The sequence below is a fragment of the Drosophila busckii genome, chromosome 3L (genome assembly GCF_011750605.1).
Source record: "Drosophila busckii strain San Diego stock center, stock number 13000-0081.31 chromosome 3L, ASM1175060v1, whole genome shotgun sequence".
In the NCBI taxonomy this organism is placed as follows: Eukaryota; Metazoa; Arthropoda; class Insecta; order Diptera; family Drosophilidae; genus Drosophila; species Drosophila busckii.
Window position 1 is genome coordinate 4,795,337 of NC_046606.1, and position 14,515 is coordinate 4,809,851.

At 42.8% G+C, this 14,515-nt stretch overlaps 5 protein-coding genes across 8 annotated transcripts; 2 read left to right on the forward strand and 3 right to left on the reverse strand.

The window, feature by feature from the left end:
• Positions 1-183: 183 nt before the first annotated feature.
• On the reverse strand, positions 184-1,902 carry LOC108600735 (ninjurin-1). Of its 3 annotated transcripts, none has more exons than XM_017988478.2 (4): positions 1,603-1,902; positions 1,141-1,210; positions 571-851; positions 184-501 (listed from the first exon to the last, which is right to left on the reverse strand). In XM_017988478.2, exons 1-4 carry the CDS (start codon positions 1,672-1,674, stop codon positions 322-324), a joined length of 603 nt encoding a protein of 200 aa, XP_017843967.1. In that variant the 5' UTR covers positions 1,675-1,902; the 3' UTR covers positions 184-321. The 3 variants fall into 3 exon arrangements, with proteins under 3 accessions (XP_017843967.1, XP_017843966.1, XP_017843968.1); XM_017988477.2 differs by having other exon boundaries at positions 571-935; positions 1,603-1,901; XM_017988479.2 differs by lacking the exons at positions 1,141-1,210; positions 1,603-1,902 and adding an exon at positions 993-1,020 and having other exon boundaries at positions 571-935.
• Positions 870-5,875, forward strand: LOC108600733. The gene is made up of 7 exons (XM_017988476.1): positions 870-957; positions 3,240-3,525; positions 3,589-3,764; positions 3,828-3,962; positions 4,017-4,642; positions 4,697-4,866; positions 4,931-5,875. The coding sequence occupies exons 2-7, from the start codon at positions 3,407-3,409 to the stop codon at positions 5,784-5,786; spliced, it is 2,082 nt and encodes a 693-aa protein (XP_017843965.1). The 5' UTR covers positions 870-957; positions 3,240-3,406; the 3' UTR covers positions 5,787-5,875.
• Positions 5,876-6,217: 342 nt separating this feature from the next.
• Positions 6,218-8,241, reverse strand: LOC108598711 (protein ST7 homolog). The gene is made up of 2 exons (XM_017985438.2): positions 7,846-8,241; positions 6,218-7,758 (listed from the first exon to the last, which is right to left on the reverse strand). The coding sequence occupies exons 1-2, from the start codon at positions 7,982-7,984 to the stop codon at positions 6,317-6,319; spliced, it is 1,581 nt and encodes a 526-aa protein (XP_017840927.1). The 5' UTR covers positions 7,985-8,241; the 3' UTR covers positions 6,218-6,316.
• Positions 8,242-8,416: 175 nt separating this feature from the next.
• LOC108600557 lies at positions 8,417-11,621 on the forward strand. 2 transcript variants are annotated; one of them, XM_017988220.2, is made up of 6 exons: positions 8,417-9,510; positions 9,573-10,018; positions 10,083-10,786; positions 10,851-11,061; positions 11,127-11,276; positions 11,342-11,621. In XM_017988220.2, exons 1-6 carry the CDS (start codon positions 8,538-8,540, stop codon positions 11,489-11,491), a joined length of 2,634 nt encoding a protein of 877 aa, XP_017843709.2. In that variant the 5' UTR covers positions 8,417-8,537; the 3' UTR covers positions 11,492-11,621. The 2 variants fall into 2 exon arrangements, with proteins under 2 accessions (XP_017843709.2, XP_017843708.2); XM_017988219.2 differs by having other exon boundaries at positions 8,418-9,510; positions 10,077-10,786; positions 11,342-11,619.
• A 164-nt stretch (positions 11,622-11,785) lies between these two features.
• Positions 11,786-14,449, reverse strand: LOC108600558. Its single transcript, XM_017988221.2, has 2 exons — positions 14,317-14,449; positions 11,786-14,200 (listed from the first exon to the last, which is right to left on the reverse strand). The coding sequence occupies exon 2, from the start codon at positions 14,193-14,195 to the stop codon at positions 11,949-11,951; it is 2,247 nt and encodes a 748-aa protein (XP_017843710.1). The 5' UTR covers positions 14,196-14,200; positions 14,317-14,449; the 3' UTR covers positions 11,786-11,948.
• Positions 14,450-14,515: the final 66 nt, after the last annotated feature.

Below are 14,515 nucleotides of genomic sequence, written 5' to 3' on the forward strand. Positions count from 1 at the left end.
GGATGATATTTTTTTAACAGCAAATATCATCAATACGATATTTTTTCAAGTTCCAACAACCCTAATATTATTAATATTCTCACACAGTGCTGTGAGACGTTTCTTCGTAACTATCGATTGTTTAGTATAGCTATGACAACTCTAAACTTTTCGCGGGAGCTCACAGTAAAAACAATGTGCTGGTGAAATTGAAGTTTAAATTTATTTATCACAATAACAATACTAAATTATAAAAATGAGTCTCGTGAAATTTTGACAAGTGACAAGTGAGTATTATCCTATTCCAAAGTGGCCTAAAAATAAGAGTGCGCGTTGATTCGTCTATGTAGGAGTGCCAGATGCTCGTTCGACGGGGCCAAACGATGATATTAAAACATTGACAACAGTAACAATGAAAATGCCAATGACTGTGTAATTATTAATTTTGTTTGCGCGACAGATCTCCTTTTCGTCTTTGATGTTGTACCTGCCGTTCCATATAAGGCCAACACCGACTGCAATCTGTAAGGCAAAAACGTTGAGTTTACATTTTATTTTGGCAATATGGAAATAAAAGCCGCAGCTGCTTACTTGAAATATAATACTCAGCGAAATGAATATTAAACTGGGATAAAAGTATGGATGCGCAGTGCTTGTTTCCAGTACATAACGCAGCTGGTTGGCATTTGCAGAGAGCAGCGCCAAGTCCATCATGCCCTGCGCTAACGTCTTTTTGTGCTGATAAGCATTAACGTCCGGAATTGGTGTTTCCACACCATTGATATTGACGAATCCTGGTCCTGCGTAGCCAGGGAACATATAACTTGGACGCCTTCCGCCATTGGGCTGCTTAGGCATGACTTCGCCATCCTCTAACAGACCATCATCCACGCCAGAATTGTGCGAGCCATTGACATTGGAACGTTCATCATTATCATCATCAGAAATTTCGGGCACTGTAAAAGGATTCAATGTAAAGTAAGTTTTTTGCGCTTTATTAAGCTTATGCTTACTTGAAAATTGCATTGCATTTAGCGTAGATGTGCATATAGAATTCAGATTAGGATAAGGTTGTTTATAGCGGAAGGAAAAATGTTAAACACAGTAAAACACACATGTAAATACATATTACGTATGTATTTATGTTAATCACCTACTAACCTGCTCTTGATAAGCGTGTATTGCGTTTATTGCGTCCATCGATGTCATCAGTACTATTGCTATGATTACTCTAAAAGCATAAAATACAAAAGCAAATTATAAATACATTCATACTATATGCATAATAGCTTATCTATACTAAATCAAACAAAACTGCATTTCCTATGTTTCCAAGGGCAGCATACAGCTTCCGCTTTAATTACCCTGAGCTAAAAATCCTCAACTGTGACTAATCTCGGGGTATTTTTTAATCAGCATCAGATTATAGTAAATACTTTCTCAAAGCTAGGCGACGTCAAATAAACTGTTTACATTGCAAATTATTATCTCAGGCTATATGTTTACACTACGTATGTACTAAAATTTGATTGGCATTCAAGTCATAAAGTCGGGAAATATATAGCATGTATACTTTTTTCTAAACATCACTAATTTTATAAAGCTTTGTCAATGTAAACTTACATGATTATTTGGTGAAACTTCCCTAGTGGGTAGCTTATCCATTTGGATTGTTATTTGGTTCGCTGCACTCATTTTATTATGATGAACAAAATTTTTAATTTATAATCTTCAAATGTTCTTTTTTTATTCAATTAAATGTGCTTCTTTGTTTGCTTTTTACGTTAATGCTGTTATATGCTCTCGTGTATTTTTTATACTCAAAGATACTTGATGATAAATTCACTTCAAGTGGAAAAAACTCGTGCGCGATTTACAACCGCTTCTCACGCTATTGGCCAGACAACTAACAACAGACAGTGCCAGAGATCCGCAATCCCCAAGCTCAAAAGATGAAATAGCATACACAGATATGCACAAATATATATGTACCAGAGAAACAGCTCAAGCAGGCGTTTGTATATGTTGAGTTAATATCACTCAACAGTTGTCAATTTTTTTTTGGCTCTGAGTTTAATCGTGCTCAAACCACTCGCCTCGGCCGCATGCTCAGTCGGCTCTAAAACGATGGTGTTGAATCAAAAAACGAACTCAAATGAGTAAACTCAATGCGTATGAGCAAACTCATTTTTAGTAATTGGCGCAGGACTGTCGACTGATAGTCTCTATGTATTCAAGATGCAAAGCATACAAAATTAATATACACATACAATAAAGTAAAGTATTTAAAATCAAAATTATGAGTAACAATTGAAACAGTGTGCCAGCACACAAGATTCATATTTCTTTAAAAGCATTTTGCAAATGAGCAGTTTGTCATAAAGAACTGAGTTTGCTCATTGCTTTGCTTCGTAGAGTGAGAAAACGTGAGCAAAACATTTCGGAAAGAAGGCTGTAGTTGTACACGATTGACGTGCTCGTTAGCTTGAGCTAATTTTCACTCACATGAGTGACTGAGAATTTTTGTCTGAGCTAACTCAAGGCGCTCTCATTCTGATGAATTCTCTTTCTCTGCCTCTCGGTCTGGCGATTTGTTTCACGTCCAGTTTGAGCAACTTTCTCTGCTTTGTTCTCTCGCTCTCTCTCTTTCTAGCTACAACTTAAGTTTTTGACACGCAATTTAGTGTAGCTAATGCTAAAAAAAAAAATTCCCAATGGTAATATATAGATTAATGTATGCATACATATATGTACATATGTATGTTTGCAGATTGCGTGCTGCAACTTTTTCTGTGGGAGAACGACTTTCGGGGAATTTCTACTGAGTCATAAATGTCATAAATTGTCACTCTTAACAAAATTGGTGTCCAGCCTAAATGGCATAGAATCAAAGAACTTGTAAACAAAACGCGCGCTGCTGTTCTTTTGACCAATGAAAACCGGTTTGCAGTTTGTAAGCATGTTTATTTAAAAGGTTATACATTAATGTGAACATTAATTTTGAGCAAGTACATAGATGTTAATATTAATATCCTTACTTACTTATAAACAGGCTATATTAAAATCATGCATTTCTGTATATATATATATGAATACATAATAGCCTGTTTATAAGTTATGTCTGTAATAAGTTATAAAAAGCTTAAATTATACTAACAATAAGTTCAAACTTTTTTCCAACCGCCGGTAAGAATCGATAATTGAATAGATCGCAAACTAATCGCTACTGATTTATGGTATATTTATTTAATACTTTTCAGTCAGATTGCTTTTTTCTACGATGCGGTAACACTGAAAGGCTGATCAGAAATTCACAAAATATGTGTTTTCCCCGAAAAGACTTATTCGCAGTGAAACAGCAGTGGGAGAAGGTTGTGTTCATTCTCAGTTAAAGTGTACAAAGCTTGCATAGGAAAAGGATTTAAGGATGAGTGAAGCAGAGGCTAACAATAATAGCGTTGCGCAAAGCCAAGCGCGCACCATACTTGATGTCCAGCAATCGTTTGCCGAATCGCTGGCCTTTAGTGAAGATATAATCTGGGATCTGTGAGTCATAGATCGAAAATTGCGCATTATGCATGTGCTAATATTAATAATGTATTTTTATAGTTTGTCTGAAGAGCAAGCTCATGTTTTGCGTTCAAAAATTGCAAATCTTTTACGCTGTGAAGCGGACACAGCTTTGGTGGTTCAAGGCGATGTTGCGAAGCAAAAAGAATTGGAAAAACAAAAGCGATCTTTTGAAAATATGCGAGAGATATTGTTTAATAGTGTGTGGGAGCAGAGTAAGAAATATTTCGATAGGCTTAGGCGCTGAGGTGTTAACTGACTTATTTTGCTCACTACAGGAAAATATACCAATCGTCAATCCTTGACGTCCATATTCTATGTGCTGGTGGCCACAGATGAAGAAGATCACAATATAGCACAGAACTCTAGAAAATGGTCCTGCCACCCAGTGTTTCGTGCACGTCGCTGCGTTTGTAAGTTTATTAACCTACGGCCAATTTATTTGATATTAATTAAGTTCATTATAGCTGGCAACGATCGCTTAAACAGCAGCAGCTCCGATTGCTGCATGATTTTTGTAGATGAAGTTGGCCGTGTCTATCAGAATTGGAAGGCCTATGTGGAAAACAATGAGCTTCCAGCAGGCATTATGGTGGCTCCCCGTCGTGGGGTCTACACTTTGGTTCAGCAAAAGGTGATGCTGGAGAATTGGCAGACACCGGCGGGCAGCACGCTGCATAAGGCGCTTGGCCATGCGGACAAGGGAGCTGCCTTTGCCGGTTTTGGGGCTGCGCTTGTACCGCTTGCTGCTTTGATAGCACCTGTAGCGGCTCCACTTATGGCTGGTGCTGCTGTTGTTGGCCTAGCTAGTGCTGGATATGCAACACTGCGTTCTGGCTCCCAGCTGATAGATCGTAGCAGGCATGAGCAGTCAATAAATGTTACCGATCGTGCAGCGCGTGGTCAGTGGATCGGCGTAGTTGCTGGTGGAGTAGGATTAGGCGCAGCTGGAGCGACTAGTGTCATGACTGCTGCCACCAGTGCAGGTCGTGAAGTGAGTGCGATAACGCAAATGGCCGTTAATGGCATGAATATATCCTCCATTATGATATCGGGCACTGGTTTGGCTAATGGAATTATTGATTTAGTGCTGGTAAGCGTTTCGAGCAACATTTAAATAATTCATACCAGATTATTCCACTTTTAGAAAACTCAAGATGGGGACGATATCTCTGCCATGGACGTACTGCAGTTGTCCGCCTCGCTGGTCTTGTTTACCCACAGTGTCTACAACTTTAAGCTGGCATCAACTATTATCAATGAGACAGCCAACAGTAGAATAGCAGGCTATCGCGAAACTTTAAGCAATCGACAAAGGTAATCTTTTTTATTTATACACAATAGTTTTGATAAGCAAAATATTTACTGTTGCACTTAATAGGAAAATGTTCGACAAGATAAGCAAAGAAACTATACGCACCAAGGGCGCGACGCAGGGGAGAATGGATATAATACGCAATGTGAACGAAATGCCATCGCGGCAAGAGTTTAATGATTTGTACAAGATCAACAAAGATCTGAACAAAAAGGGAGTACGTCCAAGTTTTGCCTCCAATGGCAAAGGTATTGTGCTAAATGATCAGGTGCAGACCAGCGGAGCTGAGTTGCGTGCCAGTGTGCAGCATGGTGTTGGCGCCGATGTGCTTGGCCAGGTATCGCAACCCATACCGAATAGTCATCACAGTCATGGTGCAGGCAGCGTCAAGGCAGCAGCTGCCTCCTTCATGGGACCCTCACGTTTGTTGGGCCCAGGACCCAATTTGCTGGAGTCAACGCCGGATAACAAAAAGTATGCCTTGGGCGTCCTTGTCTTGCGTATCAGCTCCGTCGTCATTAATGGTGTGGTAGTGGCGCTGAAGAACTATGGAGAGTCGATCTTCGAGCATATTATTAATGCTGAGAGTTTTGAAACTGTGCTGCTCTCTCTAGCGGATAATTTAAGTCCAGAAATTATGAAGTATATACTGTTTATAACGGAAACCTTTATGGACGCCATGTGGGAGGAGCTTAATACGGTGCTCAAATTTTATATATCCTCCGAGTCGGTTATGTATCGAATTGGCAAAACAATTTTGGATAAATATAGAAACTATACAGCGGAGCAACTTTACTTAGTCTACGACCATATCTTCAACACAGTGAAGGATTACTTCTTGTCCCTTAATCCAAACTCGTTTGGAAATCTGCTCACAAAATGCACGGTATGTGAAGGTTTCTATAAAATATGTAGCTTGTGAACAAATATGTGATTTTTAACACAAATATGATCAAAATGGGTTTAAAAAGATACGGAAGTCACAAAAAATAATACGCAAAACATATATATATATATATGCATTTTAAATAAATAAAAATTAATAATTTTGTATTTTATAACGCTAAAAACCTTAAAAAATATATAAGCGACAGCACACACTAAACTACATAAAATATATTTCATATATAAATAATAGTTGACTTTAAAAATTGTGAGAATTGCCGACAACTTAAGATTACATTTGCTTGTTTTTTTATATTTATTATTTTTCACGAAACACCGACAAAATATATATATGTATGCATATATATATATGGATATACATTGGTATGTTAGATTTGTTTTGTGTTGTGGCTTTTGTAACTTGGATTTTTTTTTTCTTTTGTTTTGCATGCGTTCCAGTTAGTCGGCTCTAAATATATATTTGCATATATGTGTATTTGTTTTTTTCCTGTAGGTGTAAGAGTGTGTGTGTGTGTGTGTGCGCGTTGACGTCAGCGAATAACTAATTTAAACGCGCGATAATTGCTGGAGCAGATTACAGGGCCAGAACGCCTCGATGCGCTCCTTGAGCAATTGAATGGGGTACAGCATCCAGGTAAGTACAGTTTGTGCCAAGATACCCATTGGCTCTGGATACTGATGCGTGAGCAATGCTAGCAATGCCGTAAAGCTGCACAGTCCGGCCGTAAACAATATGAAAAATGGCAGCTCCTTCTTGGGATAGACAGAGACCTCATGGAAAGCTGGCAGCAGTTCGCGATCAGCGCACTCAGTGCATGTGGGATATGGATAAAAGAGATGACCACGCTCTAGTGGATAGGGCAGCATACGGAATGTGCCCTCCCAGGTGCAGTGAAGCAAATTCAATGCGCCCTCCACCTGCTTCCAGTGCTTCAAATGAAAGAATGCATAGGCCAATGCCTCGGAGTCGCCACGCTTGAGTATATGCTCGGGCGGCAGAATAAGTGGCTTTGTCTCCAGCAAATATTTGGGCACATGCGGATTAAACTCGACAGCCCGATGTATGGCCTCTACGGCGCTCATTTCAGCCGGACTTAGACCACGCTTTGAGGCAATATCCGGTGAGAATTTATCCGCCACGGCGCGAGCCTTTAACAACGCAGCTGTATAGCAAATGGTTGCGGATTTCGGTAGCGAGATATCATCGTACTTAGCCAGTATGGCATGACAATCGGCATAGGCCTGCATCTCGAGCAGCGTCTCAATTAGATTCTCGTGTATGTTGAGGACGCTCATAATCGAGGGAATCTCTTTGGTCAGATCGCGAAACATCTTGGCCGCCTCCTTTAGCTTACCTAGCTTCCTAGCGCACATGGCGAGTCTACGCTTGATATAGATGAGCACATTGGTGTCCCGCCGATGCACGCCATCCGCTATGGCACCCTGGTGCTGTGTTGCCTGCGACCTACGATAGTTGATCTCAGCCACCTTTAGAGCCGTCTTCAGTATCTTCTCCGCCTCCACTATGGTCATGGCCTCCTCCTCGGCGAGCAGTATGTAAGCTGGCGCACACTCAGGATTAATCTCTAACGCGCTGTGGGCGGATTTGATGCGTTGCATGGGATTGCGTTCACGCCATGCCGTCTGCATAATTTCATATTCCTCCTTGCGTGCATCCCCCTCGCAAGTAAAGAATGTCTGATGATCTTGTGCGCTTAAATTCATATCGTAGTAGGTCAATGGCTCCTTGCTGGTAGCCCAAAAGAATCGCTGATATTCAGCACCGCGAAAGAGATTTAATGGATTGCGCCAAACTTTGCATTCTGGCGTGCCAGTACTTGTAGTTGAATTTGCACTGTTCCCACCACTATTCACACCGCCACCGCCACTGCTGCTGCTGCTCGAGCCACTGCTACTGCTGCTTCCATTATCTGATTGTGGATCATTTCCATTTATCCAGGGACTAATGTGATTGATCGATACTTGTTCTGTGAAGAGAGTGAAACTTAGTGTCAAGTGTCCTTGGGGGGTAGTGAGTGTGCGTTAGCTTGTTGAAAGGAAATGGGGGCACTCACCGATAAACGAAGTACCATATTTGCGAAAATACCACCATTCAAAAATGAGTATTAGGCCAGATATTAAACTTGAGGTGCCAGTAAGTGCAACATAAAATTTTGGCGTCAGTGTGCTTAGAAACATGGAAGAGTCCCACATGCTGCTGCTTCCCCTCTCACTGCCACCACTGTGTTGCAAAATTTTGTTTTTGCTGTGCTTTTAGTTGCCGCCACGACCAAATGCGTTGGAAGCGACTTTTGCTGTTGCTTGATTTTCAACTGTTGCTGGCGTTGACTTTCTGTTAGCACACTGCACGGGCGAATTTTCTCAACTTTTTGTGCAAATAAACAAATATCCTGCTCTTATCAAAGTTTATCCTGCTGCAGATGAGACCAGTGTTGCCAGTGCAGCGACGCAAATTGCCAGATAAATTAAAATATAGTTATAAGGTAGCAGCCCTGTTTGAGGCAGCCCTGTTTCTTGTTATCGGTGACACAGTAACCATGAAGTTATCGGGGCATTGGAATCGGAAGTCTTACATCTCTAATAACAACTAAATCGTCGTTATCGCCTAAGTGCTATCACTATAAAATGGCCGCTGTTGCAGCAAGTGCATGAAAATTTTGAAGTGCATGGGAATTTTGTTAAGATCTTGTGTGTGAACGGTTAATTTATTTTATTGAAATTAAATCAATTTCTTGACGCCGTAAGCATGGCAGACACCAAAGTAGCTGGTCATCAGCTAGAGTCTGTGGCGTCAGCTAAAAACGCGATCACAACAAACAGCACATCGGAGCAAGAAGAAGCAAGCGGAGAAAAAGCGGCCGCCTTGAAACCTAAACATGAGTGCAAGGAGGCGGATCAAGTAGTAGCAAAAGTTGACAAGTTGGATGAGTTGTGCTCACTGGAGCAAGAAATAGCTAAAATGCATAGCATACAACAGACAACACACAGTACACCACCAAATGGAAGCGCAGGTACACACAGCGTGGGGAAGCTGGAAGAGCAAAAATGTGCCGCATCGGAAAACAAGCTGGATGTTAGAGAGGAACAGACAGAGACACCAGCTAGCTTGGAGGAAGTAGATCTAATAGCGCTGCTCAAGGGAACTGATACGCAGCATGAGCCAGAAGCGCTAAAGCCAGTAGTCGACGGAAACTGTGGATCCAGCATTGAAATTGCGTTGGCTGCGCTTGACAATGTGGGTGTGACCATAGAAGGCGAGGGACAGTACGAGATCATGGAAATCGATGATGGTGATAATGCTAGCGGGCCTAGTCCTGTGCCAGCTACAACGAACATAAGTGGTGCCTTTAAAACTGCTGCCAGATATGTCACACCCAGCGGCAAACCCAAATTATCGCCGGAGCAGGCGCGCGCTGTAGCGCTGGAACAAATGGCGGACCTCAAAGCGCAAAAAACACGGCGCAAAGACACAACCAAGCAGCAGGCGCAGTCACAGCCCATATCTCAGCCGCAGGATATAATAAATACACTTAACGATGATTGGAATGACTATGAAAGCGGCAGCGATAGTGCTGTTAATGCCAACTGCAAGCCAGCGACTAACAAAAAGTTGCAGCCTAAGAAAATCAAGTCAGCCGTAGATGTTGTTGTGCTGCAGTCAACACATGACAAGCTGAAGCCAACAGCTGCGGGTACAGAGCAGAGCGGGGAAGCGACAGGTGAGGCAATATTTTTATCCAAAGTTTTGTTTTGTAATTAAAAAGACATTACATTTCCACAGGCTTTAGGCGTACGCGCATTATAAAGCGTAAAATCATTTGGGATCCCGATGCGCCAGAAACACAAAAGTCCTTTGCGCAATATGCTAGCAACAAGGGTCATGCCACAGCACCGCCAGCAGTTATAGCCAAACCCACAACAGTAGAAGTAGCGTCGCCCAAGAGATTGCCTAAGGAAGTGCCCAAGACGGCAACAGTGAAGACCAAGACAACAGAAACTAATTTGCCCATCAAGCGTCGCGCTCAGACGCCGAGCCTGCTGACCAATGGCGCCGTCGGTGGCGGCAGCGCCAAGAAAAAGAAAATAACCGAAATTGATCGTTTAATGGGCGATGAAGGTGCCGCAAACATGATGCAGGCCGTGGAGCGTGAACAGCGCGAACTTAGCGGTGGCGAGCTGCCCAATAAGCCACTCATGCGTAAGCGTGCCTTAACCATCACCGGCAGGGTAAGCGGACAGCTTTTATTTCATCTGAATTTCTTATGTTTATGCTTGATTTTTGTAGTCACAGAAAGTTGAGGTGCCGCCTGCTGCGCCTAAGAAGGAAAGCCCCACCAAAAATAATAAACGTGCAACTCCAACATCAACGACAGCAATACCAACGTCGGGGTCAACAGTGGACGCTGTTTTTGTAAAGGCACCAAAATCACGAGCTTCCGATACCTGGGACTACGTATATAAGCAACGCGCCAGTGAGGAGTCCATGATAATGCGTCGTCGCTCAAATAGCTCCTACTCCAGCAACGCTTCCGTAAGTCGACTATCGCTGGACACCAAGCCAACAGCGGTGGCCAATCTCTCGGATGATGCTGCAGAAAGTGATCCCACGTTCAAGTTCTTGAAACCTGTAACAAAAGCCAACCAAAGAAGCGAAGATGAGCACACAACAACGCTGACCAACGACTTGAAGACACAACATAGGGAGGCTAAAGATGACAACAAACAAGATCTAGTGACGTTGCATAAGCTGGACAAAGTGGCGCATCTGATAATACAGCCACCACCTAATAAGCTGGGCAGCGGCATCTACAAGCTGCAGCTGCTGCAAAAGCTCAACGAGACGCTCAACAAGCTCGCAAAGAGCAACGATTGCAATACAGTGCTCTTGAGTGTACAGGGAGCACAGTTCTGTGAGGGCATCGATGGCCAGGAGCTGTTGGCTGCCTCGCTAGAGAAACGCAAGCATAATACACAGCAATTGGCGCTTGTTTTAAAGTGAGATTGCTGCCACCTAATACTTAATAAGATTAAATACTAATCAACTTTTTATGGATTCCAGAACATATCTGCGTACCTTAGCTACATTCCCCAAGCCCTTGCTGGCTGGCGTAGTGGGAAATCTGAAGAATCTGGGACTTATGCAATTGCCGCTGTTTGACTATGTGGTGGCCGCTGATGATTGCTGCCTTGAGAACAATTATCACAAACTGGGACAGCTGCCCGAGGGCTATGCACTTTGGCATAAACATCCAAAGGTCAACAGTTCTATGGTGGGTGTCTGGCATTAGAATCATTGAATTATAGTTATGCTAATCTGCTGTTATTTATATCTTAGCATACACGCTTGTTTCTGCTCGGCGAGCGTCTTCAGGCCACAGATGTAGCTGCAACACTCAACAGCTTTATAGACAAGACCTGCAAGGCGCGCAGCGTCAACGAGCAGGCACTGGCCGTTGCCAAGCTCATTTCCACTACGACTGCCGAGGTAAGCAAACTACGCATATATATTTAGAGGGGATTGTTTTTTTTTAATATTTTATCAACTAACAGCACTATCGCACGTTAAAAAAGTTACAACATACGGCAAACTCGGCTGCGTTACAACGTCTGGAGTCAGAGTTTAAACTCATCACGGAGCAATGGTCATCAGCCAGTTTTCAGGCTAACTACAAGCGTTATCTGAATGATTTGAACATTTAGTTAATTGTTTTATGCATTTGTCTACCATGCACTTTGGTAGCTAAAGCTCTAAATATATTAACTTTTAAAATAATTGTAAAAAAAAAAACCGAAAAGCATGGACTATACAGTAGACGCTCGACAAAATAAAATACACTTGTTGTTTTAAACTTATATAAATTGCTATTCGAAAATTATAAATCAAAAAAGCAAGATATTAAACTTGCGGCGAACTTTAGTTCGTTAGTTAAACACTGCGTTAATACATAGTACCAGAAATCGTAGCGATAATAAATTTTTAAAATAAATATCGTCTTAAGATCTAGTTTGGCTGCATTTGCTGCCTTTTATTAACCGTTTAAATCGCTGCTGCGTAAGTGAAGATTATGACATATATTTGGTTTGGATGTAAATGTTCTAATTGTAGTTAGTTCATATGTATTTATTAAATGCACTTGTGTGCCGTCTTGACCCACTCCTACTTGAGTAGATCCAGTGCGTGGGCGGGCAGCTCTGACTCCAGACGTAGCAGACGCACATAGGTGGTTAGCTTCCAATCCTCTGCTGGGTCATTATTATCCTGCGCAAAGGTGGACGTATAGGTGACCAGCTCCAGATCGTGATCCTGATCCAGATCCGCCAGCACCATCGAATCCTGTTGGTTGTGCAAGTCAGGCAGGCAAAACAACTCTTTGGTTCCGGTACGACAGAACTGCACAATGTTGCTCTGAGAGGTGTTCTCGATGCGTGTGTCGGCGCCAATGAAGATTACAAGTATGACTGATTCGGTGACCAATTGCATTTTGTAGGATTTCAGGAGCAGCGCTTGCTCACTATTGCTGTTCTTGCTTTGATTCTTTGAGGGCACATTGTAGACTTCGCGTTTTTGTATGGGCATGGAATGCAGCAGCTGCTGCTGGGATCTGGCCTTGCCCGAATCCTTTTTCTTGCCGCTGGTCGAGCTTTTACCGGAGCTGTTGGTGTAATTATAAATTTTATCCACATTGTTTTTGTTGCTGTTCATGCTGTAGCCGGGCGGATACCGTATGACGTTATGATACTTCCAAAACTTAATAACAAAGCCAGTCAACTTGGTTTGTAGGTATGTGAAACTCCATTTAGCCGGAATCATGCCGTACGAGTTAATGGTTGTAGAGTTCTGTAAAATGTGCGTGCGGCCATCTCGCTGCTCCGTCAAGACAAAAGTAACATCGCACGCCGGACATTTGCCATGATTCTCCACAGTCAGCTCACGTCCATTCAAAACGTAGACATTGCGTTCCAGATAACGTTGCGGACGATGTTGCGGATTACTGCGTAGCTTATTGGCAGATACTTGCAGCCGTTGACCCACAATGGATTTGTTTGTTATGAGCGCATAGAGTTCGGCAACCGATTTGGAGCGTTGCTCGTCCTGCTGTGTTCTATTGTTCCAGCAATTAAAGTTCACAATCAACTTGTCCGCGTCCAGACTCAGCTTAGACACTAACCAACAATCGTTTACGGCAAAGCTATCGCCTAAGGGTTTGCCCTGACGTCCAGACAACAAGTGCAGCACATTGCGTGATTCCAGGCTTGATGCATTCGCTGTGCCCTTAACCAAGCTCTTGGTGCGCTCTTCCAGATGCATGCCAGTTAAATATAATAAATCCAGCACGCCATCGCCGTCTACATCGGGAAGAATAAGTGGAAAGTCCTGTTCACGAAGTACTCTTACGGCGCGCTCTTTAAAGCGCCAACGCCACTCTCCACTGGCGGAATTGATGGCGCCCAGTGTCCCATACTCATCCATAACCAGGCAATCGGGTTTGCCTTGCATGTCCACATCCAGCAGTGAGCAGTCCATGGCTATGGGCTCATCCTCTAGCTCGTCATACCAGGCAATTGCGCCCGTGCTGCCTATGACGCATAGAATTCCATTGCTCTTATCTTTATGCGGCTCATGGCCCGGAAAAAAGGCATCTCCGCGATAGAGGAATATTAAATTCTTCTCCCAGCTGCGAAGACCGCTCACCACATGTATCTTGCCCAATATCTCAATATTTGAGTAGTATTTAAGCCAATTGCGCGCCTTGGCGCGATCCACAAGTGCTGGACAGACGCCAGTGCCATCCGGATTACCACAGGGTATCAGCCAGACAAAGACCACAACGGCGATAACGCAGAGAAGTAGCGAGGCGATAAAGCAGCAGCGGCGCATACGCGACATGGGCATACGCTTTGACGGCTGCTCCGCTTGACTGCCCAAGATGGCAACATTATCAGCGCTATTATCATAGTCTCCGTTAAAGTTGTTAAACTCCAAATTGATGTTGGTGCCGGAGCCCACGCCCACGTCAGAGCTGCCCAGATCGCTAAGCATCACCGACCGAAAAGTATGCTGCATATGGTTGCTAAAGCTGCTTTCCAATTTATGTACTGGCTGCGATGGGATTGGATGAGATTCCTTAAGCTGATTGGCACCACCACTGCAAGTAACCTTGTTTGATTCTGTGTGTGGTGATTTTAAAGCTAATGTATTGGGTGGCAAACGGCTGCGTTGTTGTTGTTGATGCTGCTGCTGCTGCTGTTGGTTTTGCTGCTGTAAATGTTGGTGCTGCTGTTGCTGGCGAAGCTTATTGGCGTTGTGTATTTCAATTTCCTCATCAGATTCAGAATCACTCATGGCCTGACTTAACGGCGCATAGATGCCTTGGTGATTCGGCAAGGATTCCGTGTGTAGCATTTTAGCTAATTACAAAAACACACACATGTAGATACAAGCATTTGTAAAAATCAATAACCTTTTGGACAGCGCCTTTAAAACGTTTAAATTGCACTTGGCCAGATAAATGATAGCGACCTACCTTTGATTGTTGGCACAAAGAGTCGTTGCCTGCTTTTAGCATCCACATAGCTGCTGCTTATTACGCTTTTTAATTGTAATTTATTAAAACATTTAGGGCGCGTAGCTCTTAAAAATACGTATTAAGCTAAAATACGTTATGCCAAATTTAGGAGATTTTTTTGTGGCGAGCTATCGATATTTGCTTGCGGTTTAGTATT